Source organism: Danio aesculapii, chromosome 2, assembly GCF_903798145.1.
Source record: "Danio aesculapii chromosome 2, fDanAes4.1, whole genome shotgun sequence".
NCBI lineage: Eukaryota > Metazoa > Chordata > Actinopteri > Cypriniformes > Danionidae > Danio > Danio aesculapii.
Genome location: NC_079436.1, coordinates 44,070,581 through 44,094,351, shown reverse-complemented (window position 1 = coordinate 44,094,351; position 23,771 = coordinate 44,070,581). Strand labels below are relative to the sequence as shown.

The 23,771-nt window shown below is 36.0% G+C and overlaps 1 protein-coding gene across 4 annotated transcripts in view; it reads left to right on the top strand.

Annotated features, from left to right (window-relative positions):
- Positions 1-1,164: 1,164 nt before the first annotated feature.
- kirrel1b (kirre like nephrin family adhesion molecule 1b) overlaps positions 1,165-23,771 on the top strand; it is a 74,415-nt gene continuing 51,808 nt past the window's right edge. For all 4 annotated transcript variants that reach the window (XM_056480367.1, XM_056480350.1, XM_056480360.1 and 1 more), the window contains exon 1: positions 1,165-1,423. In XM_056480367.1, the coding sequence (XP_056336342.1) occupies positions 1,363-1,423 (61 nt within the window). In that variant the 5' untranslated portion in view covers positions 1,165-1,362. The remainder of the gene's footprint in view (positions 1,424-23,771) is intronic.

Here is a 23,771-nt window from a genome sequence, read left to right as displayed (position 1 = left end):
ATTCCTATTTTATTCAATTTTATTCTAATGATGTATGCTGTAATAAATATGTATTTTCAAAAAAAGTTTTTCTTCACATTTCTTTATTAGAAATCTTTAGGAAATATTTTGGTATATCAAAAAGAGTGGTTATGATGACCATCTGACAAACTAATTCAGCTAAAAATAGTGCTTAAAATGTCACTAAAATGGGCGAAAAACTGAAAAAAAGTCCACTTTTTGAGAAAAAATAACCACCCATTTTACCAAGCTGGCTACGAGCCTGTATATAGTTTGTTTTCGTTGTGCATTGAAGAATTAATCAATAAAAAATATGATTTTTTAAAATAAAAAGTTGTTTTGCATATTAACTTTTCATAAGTTGGCTACATATATATCCAATGATAAAAAGCTGTTGAACATTTTCTTCTATAGCCATTGGACATGTTATTACAACAATTGTCAGTAATTTGCAGAACAACCAAAATATGAAGCACAAAATAAAAAAGAACATTTTTTCACAACCTATCAGTACATGTAACATAATTAGCTATATAAAACATAAAAATCCTGAACCAACAAAACTAGAATAAAAATATTATTTGAAAAACAATTTAGGTGTGGCCATAACACATACAGGTTAAAACATGTGACAACTTGCCCCATTTTGCCATGTGAAAAATAAAATTGCCATGAAAGCACAGCAGCCTTTTAGTAGCCTAAACCTTCCTGTCATACTAAGGTGGTTTTGTTATATTCCATTGCTTACAATTAGTCTTCTTAAAAAAAGATAAAAAAAATCTAATAAAGGAGGGGAAAAACAACTGGAGGACTGAAGCCTTTGTACTAACTCGCCCCTGTGAGTCGTGACAGCTAGCCCAGGTGTCCCCTATAGCTGGGGCTTTCCAGTCCCACTGCTGCTTTTTGAATAATTTTAGTGGTCTGCTTCAAGGGTGAACAGCTGGTTTTATAAGGTAAAACAAACGACTTCTATAACCGCATGTGTTTTGTATGATCCGCGGAGCTGTGACATTGAACAGTGTGTAAGGACGACAAACGCAATGAGAGAGAGAGAGAGAGAGGGGGAGAGAGAGAGAGGGAGAGAGAGAGAGAGAGAGAGCTCCACCGGCGCAATACCGAGCGAGTCCTCCGGTGATCTCCGAGCGCTGCGTCTCTCCCCAACAATGAAAAACTGAGGTTTGCTGAAAGAAAGGTTTTTCCAGCGGCGCGTCCACACTGCTGAGAGGAAAAACAGAAACGCGCGCTGAATGAACGCAGACCGCGAGTACGCGCGCGACATTATCGGCACCGGTTCGCGGGGTTTCAGAGTCCGGCGTGAAGAAGATGAATTGACGGTGTGTCTTCTGAGTGACAGAGGCGGAGATGGGCTTCAGCATGACCTGCCTCTGGATTTTAACTCTGGCCATCATCAGCGTTCACAGAGGTAAGACTCGAGCTGCCTTCACGAGCCACCGAATGTGTCCGTTTCTCCCTGTCACACATACGCGCGCACACAGCTCAAGGTGTTTCAACTTTGTTACTATGGTAACGCTATAGGTTAAATAGCTCTTTGTTGTGTGATGTCGTGTCGTGCTTTTTAAACAGTGTCACCCACTCGTGACCCTGTCTGTGAGTGTAAATTTGTATGAATTAACATTAAAACATTGTGTTTTAGACGAATTCTTAATTTAATGTTGTCAGTATATTTCATCTTTTATCACTGTTATTAATGCCATCACATCCTTTAGGGTGGTTTTCTTATACCGCCGTGTAATTCAGGGTCGCGTGCCTCCGTGTTTCTCGCGTGCGCGTGACTGTGCGGTAGAAAAAGCCGTTTATCCGCGGGACTCAGCATCACAGGTGACGGCGAGAATCGACTGTGAGAAAAGGTAGAAAGATGGAAAGCACGGCTCATGTGTGTATTTGAGCCGCTGTGGATGAGTAGATGAGGGTCCGCGGACGAACGTGACTGTAGTGTAAAGTGTAGCAGTGAATGTGAAGTGTAGTGAATATGAATGAAAGGTGGGCTCCGCTTTGCCGCCAACAGCGCCTGCCAAAAAAACGTACGTTGCTTTTTGTTTAAAATAGCTATATGCAGTTTCATATACACAGTATAATAATTTGGTGTTACAAACATATAACATTTTCACCACATACAGAAGGCTGATAGGGTATAACTAGTAATTTTATTGATATGTAAAGTTACAGGTAACAGGTATACTGTATAGCATAAATGAAAATCATTGTCCTACATCAGGAAATATGCTTTATATCATTATTAATTACAGTTAAAGCCTATTTCTGCAAACATGTCAACATGTCGCCTTCTATCAGAACAACAATGGCTCACAGAGAAAGGCATGATGTGTGAAACTGCTTTTTGACAATTTCCCTAAAGAATAAAGCTAATTTAACACACACATATAATGCACAGTATAATATCGGCTATATAGTATATAATTTGGTAATTTATAACAAAAAAAAATTACATTTTCACATTCAGTAATAAGGTAACTAGCAATAGTATTTTATATGTGTAAAGTTTCCCAGTGATGGGTTGCAGCTGGAAAGGCATCCGCTGTGTAAAACATTTGCTGGATAAGTTGGCAGTTCATTCCGCTAAGGCGACCCCAGATTAATAAAGGCACTAAACCAAAAAGAAAATGAATGAATGAAAAAAGTTAAAGTTATAGTTTACAGGTAATTACAATATAATTTTACAGTTATATATTTGTGTGTCAATGTACATTACAACTGAAAATCAGCATACTATATCAGGAAATAGGAATATTGTGAAAATAATAGTGTTACTGTTTAAATAATAATCATCCATTCTTTTATTTTTCTTCGGCTTAGTTCCTTGTTTATCAGGGGTCGCCACAGCGGAATGAACCAACAACTTTTCCGGAATAATTTTTTTATGCAACGAATGCCCTTCCAGACCCAACCCAGGACTGAGAAATTAAATAACAATATTATATATATTATATAAAATGTTAAAACAGTCAAAAACTATGAATGAAATAATAATTTCTGAAGAAATTTCAAATTTAGAGTATTTTGTATTGTAATAAACTATTTTGATCATTATCAGTTATTTTTTATTACAAATTTATTCAAATTTGACTATTTTAATCTTACATTTATTATAATATTATAATATATACATACATACACACCCTCACATATGAAGTATAAAACGTACATGCATTATAATTTAATAACTAATCTTATTTATTAAAAAGAAAGAAAAAAAATGCCACTACACTTTTCATTAAATTTACGTCAGCTTCTTAATAATATAACTATAAGTAATAGACCTTCAAAATAAAAATGAAACAAAATAAATAATGTATTGTAAAATAAGTATTTTTATCATCCTGTTTGTAAGCTTTATATCATTATTTGTTACATTTAAAGCCAATTTCAGTAAACATTGTCAACATGTCGCCTTCTATCTGAACAACAGAACAAGACATGATTTTTGAAATTGCTATTAGAAATAGATCAGCGGCGTCCCCCGGGGCCCCAAAGTATATAACCTCAACAGCTAATATAATCTAACAGCTAATATAGCTAATATAACCTCAACAGAACATTAAAGATAATAACAGCCATTTCATGCTTTTTTTATTTCATCCAGTGTATCTGCAAATATCTGTAGGTGTGCAGGTGAAGATCAGAGACTGTGTTCTCTCAGATCTGAGTCTTGTTAGCAGATTTCCATGTGAAGATGGTGATACAGAGAAAGAGAGAGAGAAGTGATGAAAGAAAGAGATTGAGGGAGGCGAGACCTGTTTGCAGGAAGTGTCAGCAACTTTCTCTGATGGAGGGATTCAGAGAAAAAGAGAGAGAGAGGGAGAGAGTGATGGATTGATTGAGAGTGAGAGCGGCGAGTGACACAGACATGTTGTGATGAAGGGATAGTGTGATGGAGAGATAAGGAGACAGGCCCGACTCAATCTGTCAGGGGAAGGAATGCAAAGGGAGGGAAGGAAAAGACTGAGGGAGGACAGACGAGAAAATGATGTTATTTTTTAATTAGTCTGCAGTATTATCGTTTAACATTCCTGGGGTGATCTCCAGCTCTTGTGTAAACGTGTAGTGACCACATGACCACACTAAACTGAAGGAAAATGCTGACCACTTTTTTTTTACACCTCTGCTGTTACCTACTGTTTTTTTTTTGTTGTTGTTATTTCTAATGTCAAATCATTCATCATATGATTTGTGAATCCACACACAAAACTTGTTCTATAGGATATATGCGGAAATATGCGGAAGGACTTTAAATCAGTCGGTTACCTGGGTTAAGAGCTTCCGGTGAGCTGTATTACTGTAGTTACAAAATCGCTGTGTTTAAGATCTGTTTTCTTTAAAAATCAGCGATCTCCTCTGCCTGAGTGATATCCGATATAAAGTGAGTCTCAGAATGTACACGAAGCACTGCATTAAATGACATTTTTCCACGCCATATCTTTAAAATCTGAACATTTATTTTACTCCAGTATATTCAATGGAGCTTTTGCACTAGCCTGCTAATTCTGACGGGAACATGCATGTAAACGGCTTTTTAACGGTCTATTTAACTGATTGTATTTTTATTACATTACAACATCGATGCTGTAAAAGGAACTGTATAAATTGGTAAAAAGTTACATTAACCGTTCACCGAAAGTTTATCAGTTTGGGAAGAAACTCTATCTCTGCTTTTTTCGTAAATTAATTTTATCTTTAGTTACAAAATATGCATATCATCTATCTATCTATCTATCTATCTATCTATCTATCTATCTATCTATCTATCTATCTATCTATCTATCTATCTATCTATCTATCTATCTATCTATCTATCTATCTATCTATCTATCTATCTATCTATCTATCTATAGTGTATGTATAGGGTCATGGTATGGGTATGGTTTAGTACATCATATGTTCAGTAAAAAGCACTGTCCAATAAAAAAAACAAATAAAAATACTACAAGCAAAGGGTGGCACGGTGGCTCAGTGGGTTGCACAATCACCTCAAAGCAAGAAGGGCAATGGTTCGAGCCCCGGCTGGGTCAGTTGGCATTTCTTTGAGGAGTTTGCATGTTCTCCCCATGTGGTGTGGGTTTCCTATGGGTGCTCTAGTTTCCCCCACAAGTCCAAAGACATAGGTGAATTGAGTAAGCTAAATTGGCCACAGTGTGTGTGTTTGAATGAGTGTGTATGGATGTTTCCCAGTGATGGGTTACAGCTGGAAAGGCATCCGTTGCGTAAAACATATGCTGGATAAGTTGGCGGTTTATTCCGCTGTGGCGACCCCTGATGTATAAAGGCACTAAGCCGAAAAGTAAATGAATGAATGAATGTTAAAAATCTATTTACTTATGGTGAAAATGGAGTGAATTAACCATTGTTCACTACTGTGGACACGTATATGGGCGATTCTAGAATTGCATACATAGCATCTCTAAGATAAATTATCCCACTCCCACTATACTTATTTTTGACTATCTCTGCACATTTACTCTACTAGCTTAAATACACATTTGCATGAAACATCTTCTTTGTAATTTAAATTATGAAAGAAATATATTTTCTTATCTTTTGTTTTGTTAAAGTACATTGGTTATGAAAAGGCATGGCTGTTTCTCAATATGCGTTCTTTGGTGATCTTGTGTCCTCGTGTTCTCGTGTAACGTCATCATCAACTGCCAAAGTTCAGGTCCAATACTCAAGACCGCAAGAACAGAGAATGCGTGAAAGTTCCCTAATGTGTTCTTGATATTGAGGATGCATGGATGCAGACTTGAGCACCGAACTCACTCTAGAAGTCCCAGAAGTCATTGCGACTGGAGGTGGAAAGCGCAGCATTTTATATTGGTTTATTATTAAAGTTCAGGGATATAACTTATTTATCTCAGGAGTTTCCCTAAATGAGACGATGAATATACACATTATCATGAAAATCTTAATAAAGGAATAGACACATTAAGGGTGTTTATTTGCTGAAATCCATATTAAAACGCGTGAAGGTCATGTGACCATCAGGAAGAACGCAGCATCTCATTTCTCACAGGACGCGTTCTTGGTTTTCGCGGTGTCCCGAGTTCGTTCTTCCGAGGACACCTGGCAAGACTGGTCTTCACAAGAACACAAGTTCGTTCTCTGCATTCTTGGAATTGAGAAACACCCCATGACAATTTTTAAAGCATTGACAAAAAAAAGCATGTGACTTGCTCCAAGTGATGTCACTTCCTTTGGCAGGAAACTCTGGAAAGCATTGAGGCATGTTGTTTCTTCTTCTCTTATTCATTTCTACAAAATGTTTAAGAAAAGCCAATAGTAGATTAATTGTCATCAGTTATTTTGTTATTTCAATGAATCTCTTAATCACTTTATAAATAAAATAATATGATAAAATTTTCTTTCAGGCATGCTTTCTTATAGGCAATCCTATATTGTTTACCATACTAATTTGAATATTGGGTCAGAAATCGCATTACATATGACTTCAAAACAACATTAGCATTGTTTAATTGAGTGTGAACAATGTTGTACTTTGATATTCATTGGCTGCTAATATGATTTCACTATTTAGAATTTACAAATAGTATTTTTCTGAAATGGTATTATTAAGGAGGAACTCCAAATGTGCGAATATAAAACCAACTTTACCCCAGTGTTTGAGGTTAACATCTTGAGCTAAAGCACAAAATGGTGGAAAATGTCAACTCTAGTAGTTTAAAAGGTTTAGCAATCAGTTAAACAACTATTAGTAACAGAATCAGGTGTTTACTATTGTATTTAAGAATTGTGCATAATTTTAAATTAAAAATGGATTCAGTTTACTGTAACGTATACAATTGTTGGATGTCATTCCAGCTTAAGAAAAAGAAAGTTCCTTTCTTTGTAAAAAGTTAGAATTTTGCAGTTTAATTGGAAAATTAATTAATAAATGAAATGGCTATCTTCATTCATTTTCTTTTCGGCTTAGTCCCTTTATTAATATTATTAATTCGGGGTCGCCACAGCGGAATGAACCGTCAACTTATCCAGCACATGTTTTACACAGCGGATACCCCTCCAGCAGCAACCCATCTCTGGGAAACATCCATGCACACTTACTCACACACATACACTACAGACAATTTAACCTTCCCAATTCACCTGTACTGCATGTCTTTGGACTGTGGGGGAAACCAGAGCACCCGGAGGAAACCAACACGAACGCAGGGAGAACATGCATACTCCACACAGAAACTGGGTCAGAAACTGACCCAGCCAAGGCTCAAACCAGCGACCTTCTTGCTGTGAGGCATCAGCACTACCTACTGCGCCACTGCGTCACCCTGGCTATCTTTTCTTTAGTTATTTCATCTTTTTAAAAAATTACATTCTGACCCCACCTGTTCAAGAAGCAAGCAGTCCCCTGCTACATTAGCCCATATGTTTTGGTTATGGCCCAGATTATCTGTATTTTGGTCAAATATATTTTTTTTTATCATACTCCAATATTTTGTAAAGATGTTTGTGCAAATCCCTTAACTGTTGTCTTTGGTATTGTATATGAAAAAGGCTTGGGCTGTATTCAAATTTTGAAATCGTCAAACCTGCTCTCTATTTTACCTTGGTGTACAGTATTACTGTGCATAATAAAAAAATTATGACATAAGGCTCAGACAGCATCACCAAACTGTTGGCTTGTGACTAAACCATTCAGAAACTGAATACTGTATATGTAACCTCAGGTTCGAGGTATTTCCATCTCTCACAGTCACCTTTTTGTTGCACAATTTGCTAAGTTTGTCGCAATACCATTCATTCATCTTACGATACTATACCAGCTGAAGTATCACGATACCAAGAAGTATTGCGATACTGTAATTCATAACTCAAATTATAAAGAAAACTGTCAGAAATACTATATTTTACATGTTATAATAGGCCTTGAATTTAATGAGTAAGTTCATTATTAATAAAAAAAAAAAGTATTTTTTGCACATCACTTTACTCCACAAAATTGATGAATTCTTTTTGTTTATTTTGTAGATAACTGACCAACATAAAATAAAGATACAAATCATACCAAATGAAATTTGTTATTAAAATAGCATTTTCCAACAAAATTAGGCTATATGAAGTGGTCAAAATTGTTCAATGTTGTTGTTTTTCAGGTAAAGTTAACAATGAAAAGTAATTCAAAATTTCCCTTTGTGAGTTGTTCTTTTTAAGAGATTGCAGCGGTTGTTGTAGATACTAATTCATATTGAGAGGAACAGAAATTTACCGATTCCGATGTGCGTTTGAAACGTCAGAAAATGTGCAACCTTAAAGGGCTCCACATGTTTAATTTGATCAGTTGTAAACAATAATTTCCCGTGTTGCATTTCCTTAGTTTGGAAAAAATAAGACTTAATTTAAATGGTTCTGGGTCCAAGTTCACTGCCATGTGGCATCCTTTCATATACTTCCAAAGCCAAATGTAATTGTAAGTGGTCAAAATGCTGTCAGGTTTTGCTTGTATTCTACTCATAGATATTTACATTAGATGTCGCCTTCACTATTGTTGTCTTTTAGAAGGAATGCGTCAATAGAACCACCATTTTAGTACAGGGTAGCACTCCTTTGAAATGAATGTGGGACCGAGGTGCAGTGGAGGACTGCCCATATACATATATATATATATATATATATACACACATATATACATATATCTATGATCAGAAGTTTTCCTAGTGGTCAGTATGTGAATATATTTTTAAATTATTATATTTTACATCACTTTTCTACATTGACGGATAAGTGACTGCACGGGCATTGCTGACAAAGTGCATATGTTTGTTTGCATGGAAATGTATTAACCTACCTCCCTGTTAAATTTGATCTAGTTTGTGTCCTGAAACACACCTAATCACCTGCTTTCTAATTCTAAAGGAGGGAGCTATTTGTGAATGATACTCTGTGATGAATGATTAGTTTGAAGCATAAATATCCCTGCGTCTCAATGTGCATCATCTTTCTGATTTAAATGTTATTTAACATTTATAATGTTCAATAATTTAGGGTGGACAGTACGCACATTGAGGCGCAGGCACTATTATGATTTTTTTTTAACAAAACTAGCATAAGCCTAGAATTTAGTGCAAATTGGTGCTACTTTGCCATGTGGTCAGTGCAGTAAGTGACTGTATTATCATCTATAACATTACTAGTTTAGCACAAAAGTTCATAACATACAAAATCATAAAATAAATAAACTCCTACCTAAGAAATGTTCTGCTTTTATGCTTTGTTTTTTTGTTTGCTCATTACTACATCTGTGCAGCGCAAAAGTCCAGCATTTTCAGATTAACTTTAGTCTTGACTAGTGCGGTTGAATGACTTTTGTCCTGGGAGCACTGTACAAATGTGGTGGCGCTATTGACGTATGCTCAGGGCCCTTATGTGATATCTAGTATATATATATCTATGGTATTCTACTGATGTTGCCTTAATTTTTTTCTTTTTTTTTTTTCTTTTTGTTTACGTACACAATGTTACAATGCACTGTGTTTATATGTATGTTTTGTTGTTAGTTATGTTGATTAGTGAACGTAAGGGGAAAAAAGTAAAAAAAAAAAAAAAACATTCTGCATTGTTGCAATATTTCATTCATTTATTCATTTTCTTTTCAGCTTAGTCCTTTTATCAATCCGGGGTTGCTACATTGGAATGAACCGCCAACTTATCCAGCACATGTTTTACACAGCGGATGCTTTTCCAGCTGCAACCCATCTCTGGGAAAACAATATTTTAATATATTTATTTACATATGAATTATTATTATTTCAACACATTTCTAAACATAATAGTTTTAATAACTCATTTCTAATTACTGATTTATTTTATCTTTGCCATGATGACAGTAAATAATATTTGACTAGATATTTTTTAAGACACTTCTAGACAGCTTAAAGTGACAATTAAAAGCTTAACTAGGTTAGTTAGTAACTAGGCAGGTTAGGGTAATTAGGCAAGTTATTGTATAACAATGGTAATACAATGGAAAAAAATATAGCATAAAGGGGCTAATAATTTTGACCCTAAAATGGTGTTTAAAAAATTCAAAACTGCTTTTATTCTGGAAATAAAACAAATAAGACTTTCACCAGAAGAAAAAATATTATCAGATATAGTGAAAATTTCTTTGATCTGTTAAACATCATTTAGGCAATATTTAAAAAAGAAAAAATATTCAAAGGGGGTCTAATAATTCTGACTTCAACTATATATATATAATCTTATGAACATTTAAAAAATGCGCAAAATTAGCCAGTCTTACTGATAGTAGTCATTTTAGTCTACATGTATAACTTTGTACATGTACAGCTTTATTTCTCATTCATGCTCCAGTCTAATAAAGACGCGAATAAAAGCTGCAGATGAACATTTACTTACTGACTGCGAGCCTGTGAAAGAAACACTGAAGCATTGCGCTTGATATTTTTAGCTACACTAGTCTGTTTAATTACTTGTGGATCTAGTGAGCATTACATGTAGTTGGCAGGTGGACCAAACAGCATTAGCAGCGTTTTCTTATAACAACCGATGGAACGTCGCCTCCAAATCCCTGCATTTCTATTTCTACGGACTTGATTGCTTTGCATAGCACATTATTATTAGTGCACCGTGTTGCCCGACACACTTGCAATAGTTACTGATGTAGAGTTGTTTGTGTGTGGACCGACTTGAAGATGCATGCGTCTAATAGAAGACCAGACAGTCGTTAATTTCAGCGCAGAGATGATCATCAGGAAATTTCTTTATAGCGGAAGCAGCTTCTTGTGTAGAAGGAAGATCAGTCCCAGATCTGTCTGGGCGAGAGATCTCTCCAGTGGGTTACTGGTAGGCAGCAGTAATTTTGTTAGATGAATAACTGGGGCACAGGTGTGAAGACATACGTGCACGAGACTTTGTGGATGCAGGAGCAGACTGTGAATACAGGTGTACACGCAGAGGCACTCATCTACACACATTTGTCCACCTATTTTTAAACCGTAACCATGTGAACATCAGGTTATGGTATCTTTCTCTCTCTCTCTTTGTGGGTGTGTGTGTATGTGGAAGGCACACATACAGATATACAGTGATTGCACACATTTTTATGTGCTCTTTGTTCTGTTTCATGTTTGTATTTAGAATGATTTGTGTATAAATTCAGGGTTACGAATCAAACTCAAAGGGGTATAGTGTTCCTATACCCATAACCAATGTTGGGAAAAAGTAATATACAGTGCTCAGCATAATCGAGTACACCCCATTTTGTATATCCATTTCTCAGTGAATATAACAACGTATTTTGGTGCATTTAAACAAAACAGATTTATTAAACAGATACGGTTGAAGTCAGAATTATTAGCCCCCCTGAATTATTTACCCCCTGTTCATTTTTTTTCCCTTAATTGCTGTTTAACGGAGAGAAGCTTTTTTTTCCAACACATTTCTAAACATAATAGTTTTAATAACTCATTTCTAATAACTGATATATTTTATCTTTGCCATGATGACAGTTAATAATATTTTACTAAATATTTTTCACTTCTATACAGCTTAAAGTGACATTTAAAGGCTTAACTAGGTTAATTAGGTTAACTAGGCAGGTTAGGGTAATTAGGCAAGTTATTGTATAACGATGGTTTGTTCTGTAGACTATAGAAAAAAAAAATAGCTTAAAGGGGCTAATAATTTTGACTTTAAAATGGTTCATAAAAACATTAAAAACTGCTTTTATTCTAGCCGAAATAAAACAAATAAGACTTTCTCCAGAAGAAAAAATACTATCAGACACACTGTGAAAACATCCTTGCTCTGTTAAACATCATTTAGGAAATATTTAAAAAAGAAAAAAAATTCAAAGGGAGGCTAATAATTATGACTTCAATATCAGAATTTGGTAAGAGTTCAACAAGCTTGAACTCTGCAATGCAGCGAACTGCGAAACTTGCCACTCAAGCTTGCGTTTCCAGTCTGACGCATTCGTCTGAGTATGAATGGAAGTCTATAGGGCGAAAGGTCCTGTGTGATCGCACTGTAATTTCGAGAGGAGCATCTGATATGATGGATCGCGGCTGGTCTCGCACCAGTAATCATTGCTAGACCAAGTCTCCTATTGACCTTATTCTTCAATGCGGAAGTGCACGCGTTTTTGCGATTGTTTTAGAACTTCCGATTCAGTTGCCTATGGAAGAAATGACTAGAAATAATAAACGGCAAAAAACGGTCAAACTACTTACTCTACAAACAAGTGTTTGCATTACAATACAGACAAAGTAGAATAATATAATAAGAAAATATCAGTTTGCAACACCAATCAGCAAAACGAGCTGTTTTTAACGTTTAAAAATGAATGGAAGTGAACGAGACCGGAAGTTTCGAGCCAAAATGATTCAAATGGCTGCGCCCACTCGTACGCGGAGAATAAGGTGAATAAATAAGCTCGTTCATCTTACCTTCCTTATCTTTGTTTTGAAGAATCCCCCCCCCCCCAGCCCCCCCTTTTCTCCTTTACCAGGGAGAGCTCTCGAGATCTACCTGATCTCGGACCCCCTGTCATGCTACATGACCAGCCGGAAGCCCTGGGCTCAAGTATCTTCGAGCTCAGGGTTCTCTCCCGAGACATGCTAAATCTACAAACTGTATCAAGCTAAATCTAAGTGTGAACTCCTGAACTAACTATGAAGAATACTTCTACAGCATTACTAATACATTATTAAAATCCAGAGTTGTATTTGTTAACTTTATTTTTGCTCCGTGAACTAATATTAATTTTACATTTTATTTGAATATTATTCAGTTATTTTCAAGTGAAAATAAAAGAAGCACTTCAAATCAACAAAGAGTAGCAGTATATAAATGCTTTGGCAAGTCTAAATTACTATGTCTATAAGTCTAAGTTTTATTTCATTATTTATTTAATTAATAAATTGTAAAAAAAAAAAAAAAAAAAAGAAAATATTCATGAAAATAGGATAATCAGTTTTATTTTACCAACATAAAATTAATAAATTCTGTAAGATGTTTGTATTTCTGAGTTATTTATATATGTGTATATTTTACACGAACACAAGCACATGCTTTTTAAGTCATATTCATAATAATTAGACCAAAATGTGAGGCTTGCTAGACCAAATTTATTCAAGAACTATTCACTGGAGTGAAAGGAGTGACAGCTTGCCCCAGTTTATCTTATATAAAAAATTACCCCAGTACAATGGAAAGGCCCGTGTGCGCTTGAGTTGGATGTTGAATTGCAGCCCTAGAGCCTGTGATTTCAGTGTCTGCCTTCAGCCTTCAGAGTCCCGACAGGAGCTTTTAACAGCTAATTGGCCATAATTGATATAATAGATGTGCATGAACTTAATTGGAAAAAGAATGAAAACATTGCTTGTGCTAAATCTGAGAGATCAATCAATATGCCCTGGTGTCTCTCTTACTTTCTCTCTGAATACTTCTTTTTTTTAATAATTACTTTTTAGGGGTTTTTACCTTTATTGGGAAGCAGAGATAGGGTCGGCAAAGGACCTCAAGCTAGGAATTAAACTCAGGTTGCCGCGAGCACCTCAGTGCTGTGTCGACGCACTAACCACTAGGCAATTGGCGCTGACTCTCTGAATATTTCTATAGGGTGTTGTGTGTAGTATTTTGATGTCATTAGTGATGTCTTGATGTTGAGGATTTTGGCAATATAATTACATATGGGGGGTGGCACGGTAGTGCTGTTGCCTCACATCCGTCGCAAAGTTGGCATTTCTGTGCGGAGTTTGCATGTTCTCCCTGTGTTCACATCAGTTTCCTCAGACATCAGAGTGCTCCGGTTTCCCCCAAAAGTCCACAAACGTGCTATAGGTGAATTGGGTAAGCTAAATTGTTCGTAGTGTATGTGTGTGAATGCAAGAGTGTATGGGTGTTTCCCAGTGATGGGTTGCAGCTGGAAGGGCATCCGTTGGATAAGTTGGCAGTTCATTCCACTGTGACGACCCCTGATTAAAAAAGGCACTAAGCCGATAAGAAAATGAATGAATAACTTATGGGCAGAAAATGAAAATAATTACTCAAAGGAGTCATTTCTACTGGAGGTTTTTAATAACTGTATATATCAGCTATATCAGAAAAAAGCTTGGCTTCTGCTGTGTACGGTTTGTATTTCCAACAAAGTTAACCCTTTTGCGTTAGCTAAAGACATTACACATAGGTCCATAGAGGGCAAAAATGACCCAGTTGAAGAAACATCATAAAAGTATCATATTTAAATGTTTTTACACTTTCACTAACATAGATTTAGTTACCAGAAACAGGGCAAAAACAATAAAAAACATATTTTTTTTTAGGTTACAGACTCATTCCAAAATGGATTAAATTCATTTATTTCCTCAAAATTCTACACACAATACCCCATAATGACAATGTGAAAAAAAATGTTTTTAAATTGTTGAAAATTATTAAAATAATTATTAAAAATAAAAAAAATCACATGTACATAAGTATTCAGAGCCTTTGCTCAATACTTTGTTGATGCACCTTTGGCAGCAATTACAGCCTCAAGCCTTTTTGAATATGATGCCACAAGCTTGGCACACCTGTCTTTGGGAATTTTTAACCATTCGTCATTGCAGTACCTCTCAAGCTCTATCAGGTTGGTTGAAAAGCGACGGTGTTCAGCCATTTTCAAGTTTTCATTCAGGTTGTCTCTGTACATCGCTGCATTATTCTTTCCCTCTGTCCTGACTAGTCTTCCAGTTCCTGCTGTCATGTCCAATCAACTAAATTTACCACAGGTGAACTCTAATTAAGCTGCTGAAACATCTCAAAAATGATCAGAGGAAACAGAATGTACCTGAGCTCAATTTAGAGCTTCACGGCAAAGGTTGTGAACACTTATATACATGTGATTTTTCAGGTAATAAATTTGTAACAATTTTAACAAATTTTCACATTGTCATTATGGGCTATTATGTGTATAATTTTGAGGAAATAAATGAATTTAATCCATTATGGAATAGGCTGTAACATAAAAAAGTGAAGCGCTATGAAGACTTTCCGGATGCACTGTGTGTGTGTGTGTGTGTGTGTGTGTGTGTGTGTGTGTGTGTGTGTGTGTGTGTGTGTGTGTGTGTGTGTGTGTCAGTGTGTGTGTGTGTGTGCGTGTGCTTGTGTGCGTGTGTGTGTGTGTGTGTGTGTGTGTGTATATATATATATATATACACAAATCAAACTCTGATGTCTTTACCAACACATCCACATGATTATAGTGATATAACTTAATCTATTTGACCTGCAGGACTGAAGAGCAGAAAATATGAAAATATTTAAATGTGAAAAATTGTACAAAATATTACAAATTATATATTTTTTAAATAATCACAATTTTGAAGTTATTAAGGCTTTGAAGCCTTAGTAACTCATTTCTAATAACTTTTTATTTTGCATTTGCCATGATGACAGTACATAATGTTGTATTAGTTATTTAGCAACATACTAGTATTCAGATTAAAGTCCAATTTAAAGGCTTAACTAGGCTAATTAGATTAACTAGGCAAGTCAAGTTTCAGTGGGGACATCTTTTTCCTTAAGGTACTGAGTGTAACTTTTTGTACCTAGTGCAAAATTGATTTATGAAAGGAAATTAAGATAAAAATATTAAAATGTAAATAAATAAAACCATGTTGGCCATTAAAAAAAAACACATTTTAGCATTTGGCATTTTAAAAAATGTCTATTATGAAAGACAAGTCCATAAAGAGACTTGAAAGAAACAACTGCCCTTTTATTTATTTATCTGTTTAACTGTTTGGATTACTTTTTTTCTAATTCACAAAATAGACGGCCCTGCTTTTTTTCTAATTGAATTTGGTTCATTAATGTAATTCATTCATTCATTTTACCTTCGGCTTAGTCCCTTATTTATCAGGGGTCTCCACAGTTGAATGAACCGCCTACTATTGTTAACGGATGTTATTGTTTTTTTTTAGTTTAAGTATTTTTTAGGAGATTTTCATCTTTAATTGGAAAGGACAGTCGAGGTTACAGACAGGAAAGTTTTGGGAGCAGCAAGAAGGGAAGGGTCGGCAAAGGATCTCGAGCCAGGAATCGAACTCAGGTCACTATGAGCACCATGATGCTATATGTCAGCATACTTAACCACTAGACTATTGGCACTGACAACGTTTGTCATTTTTAACATTTAAACATATGTTTTATGCAGTGGATGCCCTTCCAGCTGCAACCCAGTACTAGGAAACCCATACACTGTCACAATCACACACACCCATACACTACGGCCAATTTAGTTAATCCAATTCACCTGTACCTCATGTCTTTGGACTATGAGGGAAACCGGAGCACCCAGAGGAAACCCACAGCATAGGAAGAACATGCAAACTCTACACAGAAATGCCAACTGGCCCAGCTGAGACTCGAAGCAGCAAGCTTCTTGCTGTGGGGCGACAGTGCTAACCACTGAGCCACCTTTAATGTCATCCATTGACTCAAATAACCAATAAGAGCACAAAAATTGGCTTATTGAAATTTATGAAAAACACAGCATATTTCCCTGTGTGCATCTATATATTATTGATTTTGCAATGAAAAAAGTGAATGCCTGTGTGTGAGCACTGCAGAGAGGGAGGCACGAAGGGGGAAATATGTTTTTTTTTTTTTTTTGCGGCGTCTCTCTTTTTTTAAATAAATCTGTTACTATAGCAGCGCTGGAAGCAGAGGCAGAGCGGGAGGGAGAAAAAGAGACCTGGTAACCATAGCAGCTCACAAAGAGACTGGCAGAAACGCACAGAAATATATGAGCTGTTATAGGCTGGAGGGAGAGGACGGGAAGAAAGAGAGCGAACGAGGTGAGAAGCACCTCGGGGAGGGACAACAGCTAAATGGACATAACAAAACACCTCAGCCAATCAGGAACTGACCCTCGTCACTGCTGCCCAATCAGAAAGCGGCTACAACACAAAGCACCTTTCATGTACAAGACTGCGGGCTGTAGTAAAACATGACAAGCGGAGAATGAATGTACACTGGGTGATGCAGAAAACAGCAATGCTCACCAAAAATGAATGAAGTAGTAATTCAGTGTAATTGTGCACATACAGTATTATCATAAGAAGATTCAATTATTAAGCAAACTGCAGGAGAAATTTACAATGATTTAAGGGGCAAACCTGCAATAAGGATATATTTTACCTCATTTAATTAATAAATCAATGGTAATGGTGTAAGTTAATATATTAAGGTGGACTCAACAATATTAAAATTTTTATAAAACCAGTTTATTTTGATGCTAACATTTTTAGGTTACCATTTTGTGCTAGCGTGTTAAATATACTTTGATTCGTAGGTAAAAACAGAAAATATACGTTTTTTTGTATTTTATTCTTGCAGTTTGTTTGCTTCGCGCCTCGAGGTGATCTTTGAAATGGGTTCGTAGATTTGACCTGTCACATGGATGTGTTTAAATGGAAGCTGGCAATTGATTTCCGTCTAAAAACAGACATCAGTTCTGTGGGAAATAACAAGGAAATGGATGTAAGTTTCTTTTGTTCATATATACAGTACTGTATGTTAAAGGCATAGTTCACCCCAAAATGAAAATGTATGATTCTTTATTCTGTTGAACACAAAAGAAAGATGATGTTTTTAAAAATGTTAAACCTGTAACCTTGACTTTTATTGTAGGAAAAGCAAACACTATGGAAGTCAATGGTTTCTGGCATTTTTCCAAAATATATTTTCAGAATAATTTTTTTATTCTTTTATTTTAGGTGAACTATTCCTTTAACTCTGACAATTTCTCTCCCCGTGGACTCATATAAAGCCCTATCATATAGATTTAGGAAAAAAAACAACTAGGCCTTTTAAATCACCAACATTATAATAATAATTTTTGAATTAAATACTCAGACAAAAAAAAAAAAAGCAACATTATGCGCAGTTACAGCAACACCAATATATATATATATATATATATATATATATATATATATATATATATATATATATATATATATATATATATATATATATATATATTACAGTGATTTGTTCCTCACCTCTAAAATTTAACCGAACTAAGATTTTGTATTAACACAGCGGAATGAACCACCAACTTATCTAGCATATGTTTTACGCAGCAGATGTCCTTCCAGCTGCAACCCATCACCAGGAAACACCCATACACACTAATTCACACACATATACCACGGCCAATTTAGCTTGTCCAATTCACCTAGCGCATGTCTTTGGACTGTGGGGGAAACCGAAGCACCTGCAGGAAACCCACATGAACACGGGGAAAACATGCAAACTTCACACAAATATGCCCAACTGACCCAGCCGAGGCTCGAACCAGTGACCTTCTTGCTGTGAGGCGACTGTGCTACCCACTGCGCCACCGTGACGCCCCACGAAAATTTATCAGCCATAAATATTTTTTTGATTTGCCATAAAACTGTTCACTGCTGAACAGAAATCTGGGAAACACATTTAATTGCAATCAGTCAATCAATCAATTCATAATTATTATTTGTATTGTATAAACATTACAAAGCATGAATAAAAGAAATAACAATACTAATTACTAATGTATTAACTATGATGATGATGATTATACTTACTACTATACATTACTTATTATTTTATATAAAAATAAAATTACTCAATTTACTTTTTTTTTCTTTGGCTTCAAACATTAATCCACAGAGTTTTTAGTTTGGCATAAAAACGGGGAAACTTTGGTTTCTTTAATGACAGTATTTTTTAAATTCTAAAATATCAAATTACAAAAAAAATTTTAAATACATGTTATAAATTACTTTAATGTTAACTGAGACACTGAAAACCCTGCTATCATGAGCTGCTCATGTCAAAAGATTACAGTGCTGCGCCTCACTTTACATAGTTATAGAATCATGTTCTCATGCATTAGAGTTTATTAATAACATATTAATAATTAAAGTATAAATTAATAAAAAAGTAAAGTCACAAAGTCTCAAATACACCAAATGTCAATTTTTACTCAGATTTGTTCATTTTAGTCCCTGATTGTCTCTAATTGCATAGCCGGGTAAATATATAACTGATTATGTTTATTCATAAATAATTTTTTCACAGAAACTACTTTGATATCCATATCCATATATCATATTTCTGCATCTCTGTTGGAAAGTTAGTCAAGTAAAGCGGTTTGCAGAAAATGTATTGCAGGGGCCGTCTCTCCCACAGCAGCATCGGGGTTAAGTCTGTAGCTGAAGGGCAGGAAAGATAGAGCGGGATTAATCTCTGTAATCTCGTGTCTCAGTGTTTCGCTCATCTCTATTTGTAACTGAACTTGCAACCTTTAGGGCAGCGGTCCAGATCCATTGGCATTAGGCTGAAGGATTCCCAAAATGCTCCAAATGACAGCGAAGGATTACATGGAGCAAACTTTATCTTTTAAATCAAAGCATTGTTCTCAAAACAACGCTGGCAATCATATGAAGCCCTGGATTTTGTACTGCTTACAAAGTCAACAGCTGGTTTTTGGAAGGATTGTTGATGGGGCTTCATATCTACTACATGTGTCTCAACTGTTCTGCTGCTCTTTGCCATTGTACATTTATGTAGATGGCAGACTCTCTCATGAGTTTTATTCAATGCTAATTATTTAGGATGCAAAGTTCAATATATCAGTGCATGCCTTTCCTTGGCAATTGAACCTTCTAGTTTCCTGTACACTTTAAGCAACAGGAACACTTCAGAAATGGCTTTAACTTAAACTAGCCATACCGTTTTTTTCCATAAGATATGTAGTTTTCCATTCTACAAAGAGTTTATAATAATAACAATAATAATTCCTTATATTTATATAGAGCTTTTCTGGACACTCAAAGTGCTTTACACATTGGGGGAATCTCCTTATCCACCACCAGTTTGCAGCATCCACCTGGATGACGCGACGGCAGCCATATTGTGCCAGTCTGCATAACACACCAGCTGATTGTTGGAGAGGAGACAGAGTGATGAAGCCAATTATGATATGGGGATGGTTAGGAGGCCATGATGGACATAAGTCAGTGCACAAATTTGCCCAGGATGCTGGGCTTAAACCCCTACTCTTTTTCGAAGGACATCCTGGGATTTTTCACGACCACAGAGAGTCAGGACCTCGTTTTTACATCTCATCTGAAAGACGGCACTCACTGAGCAGTATAGAGTCCTCTTCACTATACTATACTGGCACGTTAGGACCCACACAGACCACAGGTTGAGTGCCCCCTGCTGGCCTCACTAACAACACTTCCAGCAGCACTATAGCTTTCCCATGTGGTCTACCATCCAGTTACTGACCAGGTGCAGCCCTGCTTAGCTTCAGTGGATGACCATGAGAGAGTTGCAGAGAGCTAGCTGCCGAGTTGTCCTCCATAGCAGGGCTATTCAATTGGCGGCCCATGGGCCGAACCCAGCCCCAGAGGCAATTTGTTCCGGCCCTCCAAACAGTGACCGAGACATCAAAAATACATTTAGTTCAGTCGAAAAACGGCCGCTATAGTTATGAGTTGGAGTGCGTCTGTTTAATACAGCACGAGCTGCAGTTGAAGGCTGCACAGAGCGTGTCACCATAAGCGAGTAGCGCGGGCAGTCGAAATATTTGGATGTGTTTGTAAAAAATGCCTTTTGTACAATGCACTAATATCTTTAATAGGGATGCAATGATTAGCCGATTTCACTATTAACTGTGCTTTAATTCGTCACAGTTAATTAATCCTAAAGTCTTCTCTAAGCCAAATTTCTGTTGCACGGAATGAAACGAAACTGCTTCAATTAAACAAAGTTATGCCAAGTTGCCAACTGTGCGCTAGTTTAAAGTTCCAAGCTTGTTCACCGAGTCTAATATGCACGCACGTACGCCAGATTAACTATAGCAGTGGCTATTCCCATATCACGCTTTTTCTACTTGCAAGTTTGTTATTTCTAATGTAAGAATATATGACAATATGCGCGCATAAGTGGAGCAATGCACTTGCGGCTTTCCGGGTGCATGCAGTAGAAAACATCTCACAGTGAGAGTTGTGCGTGCCTTACAGTGCAATGTAAACAAAAGAGATGTTAGACGAATTATTATTAAATTGACTATGTATGTATATACGCAGATGGCAACAACAGTTAATCTAAATAGCTACTTACCTAATATAAAGCTTGAATTTACATTAGAGGTGATATCCGTGAAACCATGATTATTCTTCAGAGTATATAATCGTACAACCAAAATCTATAATTGTTGCATAATATATGAATGTGTCTGAATGTAGAAGAAGCCTACTTAAGCAATACACTGCTTTTGTTGTGCTTTAAAATACATTTCAATGTTTGTAAAAAAAAAAAAGGTTCCAAAATACAATATATTAACATTTTAATGTAGAAAAAGCCAACGTGGGTGTCTCAAGGAGCAAAAATACAACATATGGGCTCTTAAATGCAGTTGTGTCATCACTCAAATAGCAAGTCATTTCTCTCCAGCCCTTCGTTTGGGATGCTTTTCATTAACCGGCCCCCTTGACAAACTAATTGAAAAGCCCTATATTAGTATTCAGCTTAAAGTGCAATTTAAAGGCTTAGCTAGGTTAATTAGGTTAACTTGGCAAGTCATTGGACAACAGTGGTTTGCTCTGTAGCCAATCGAAAAACAATTTCTTAAGGGAGCTAACCCTAATATTGACTATTAATATTAGGTAAGAGCCCTACCCCAGGTTTTCAATTCTGGGTGCAACACATCTCCACCCCCTGTATATTGGGGGTATAACGGTACATGTATAACTGTCACGGTACAAGGCTCATGCACTCTCGAGACGAATACAGTCAGTCCAGATGTGCAGTGACTGTTATACAGAAAGGACTACAGTGCAGCAACTGAGGAGCTATTCACAAAGAACAAGTATTTAAATTTAATACATAATCATTGTTTCCCAGTTCTGGAAAGAACTGGAAGAGCATCCGCTGCATAAAACATATGGAATAGTTGGCGGTTTATTCAGCTGTGGTGACCCCTGATGAATAAAGGGACTAAGCTGAAGGAAAATTAATGAATGAATAAACATAATTATTGTTTTTCTGGTGTTTTAGGAGGGGCTGAGCTCAATCTTTGAAAGTTTAATAAACATCTTCCTAATTATAAAGTTTAATTTTTCATTATTGTGTTTATTTTGCATCCCAAAAAGCTCTTCAGTTCTGTAGCTGATTGTAACAAAACACTTAACACTGCCTGTTCAAAATAAACAGAAAAAACAAGTACTAAATATTTGTTGCTTATTTCAAAGTACATAACGAACCGTGACTGTAGTGTGTTTGTGTATATGTATATGTATATGTATATATATATATATATATATATATATATATATATATATATATATACAGTTGAAGTCAGAATTATTAGCCCCCCTTTGACTATTTTTTTCTTTTCCAAATATTTCCCAAGTGATGTTTAACAGAGCAAGGAAATTTTCACAGTTTGTCTGATAATATTTTTTCTTCTGGAGAAAGTCTTATTTGTTTTATTTCAGCTAGAATAAAAGCAGTTTTTAATTTTTTAAAAACCATTTTAAGGTCAATGTTATTGGCCACTTCATGCTATTTTTTTCCGATAGTCTACAGAACTAATCATCATTATACAATAACTTGCCTAATTACCCTAACCTGTCTAGGTAACCTAATTAACCTAGTTAGGCATTTAATTTTCACTTTAAGCTGTATAGAAGTGTCTTGAAAAATATCTAGTAAAATATTATTTACTGTCATCATGGCAAAGATAAAATAAATCAGTTATTAGAAATGAGATATTAAAACTAATACGTTTAGAAATGTGTTGAAGAAATCTTCTCTCCGTTAAACAGAAAATGGGAAAAAAATAAACAGGGGGCGAATAATTCAGGGAGGCTAATAATTTTGACTTCAACTGCATATATACACAGTATACTGTAAGGGGTCACTCGCTCATCCAAAGTGGCTCAATAATATTTAGATCTGGTGACTGTGCAGGCCATGGGAGATGTTCAACTTCACTTTTATGTTCCTCAAACCACTCTGTCACGAGTCTTGATGTGTGTATTGGTGTATTATTATCCTAATACACGGCGCCACCTTCAGGATACAATGTTTAAACGATTGGGTGCACATGGTCCTCCAGAATGGTTCAGTAGTCCTTGGCAGTGATGTGCCAATCAGCCACAAGTGTTGGGCCTAGGGAATGCCATGATATTGCAGCCCAAACCATCACTGATTCACCTCCATGCTTCACTCTGGGCATGCAACAGTCTGGGTGGTTTGCTTCTTTGGGGCTTCTCCACACCTTAACACTCCCAGTTGTGGGAAAGACAGTGAAGGTGGACTCATCAGAGAACAATACATGCTTCAAGATTTTCACTGATGGTACCATTAAAATCAATTGTACCAAAGGTTTGGCTATAGCAGCCCAGCCATGTATATTGACTTTGTGGAGCTCCGTGGTGCAAACAGGAGAGTTGGCATGCACATTTAATTCTGCAGTAACTGAGTTGGGCAGCTGTGGTTTTATGTATTTTGGATACAGTCTGGATTAGCACCTGGACATCCCTTTTAGGCAGCTTCTTCTTGCATATGTACAGTGCTCAGCATATATATGTACACCCCTGACAAATCTATCTTTACATTCATATGTTTAATAGGAAGCTATACAATATTATATTTGTTTATATATTAGATTAGTCAGTACGGAAGCCAAACCTGGAGCTAACAGTCCAAAAACT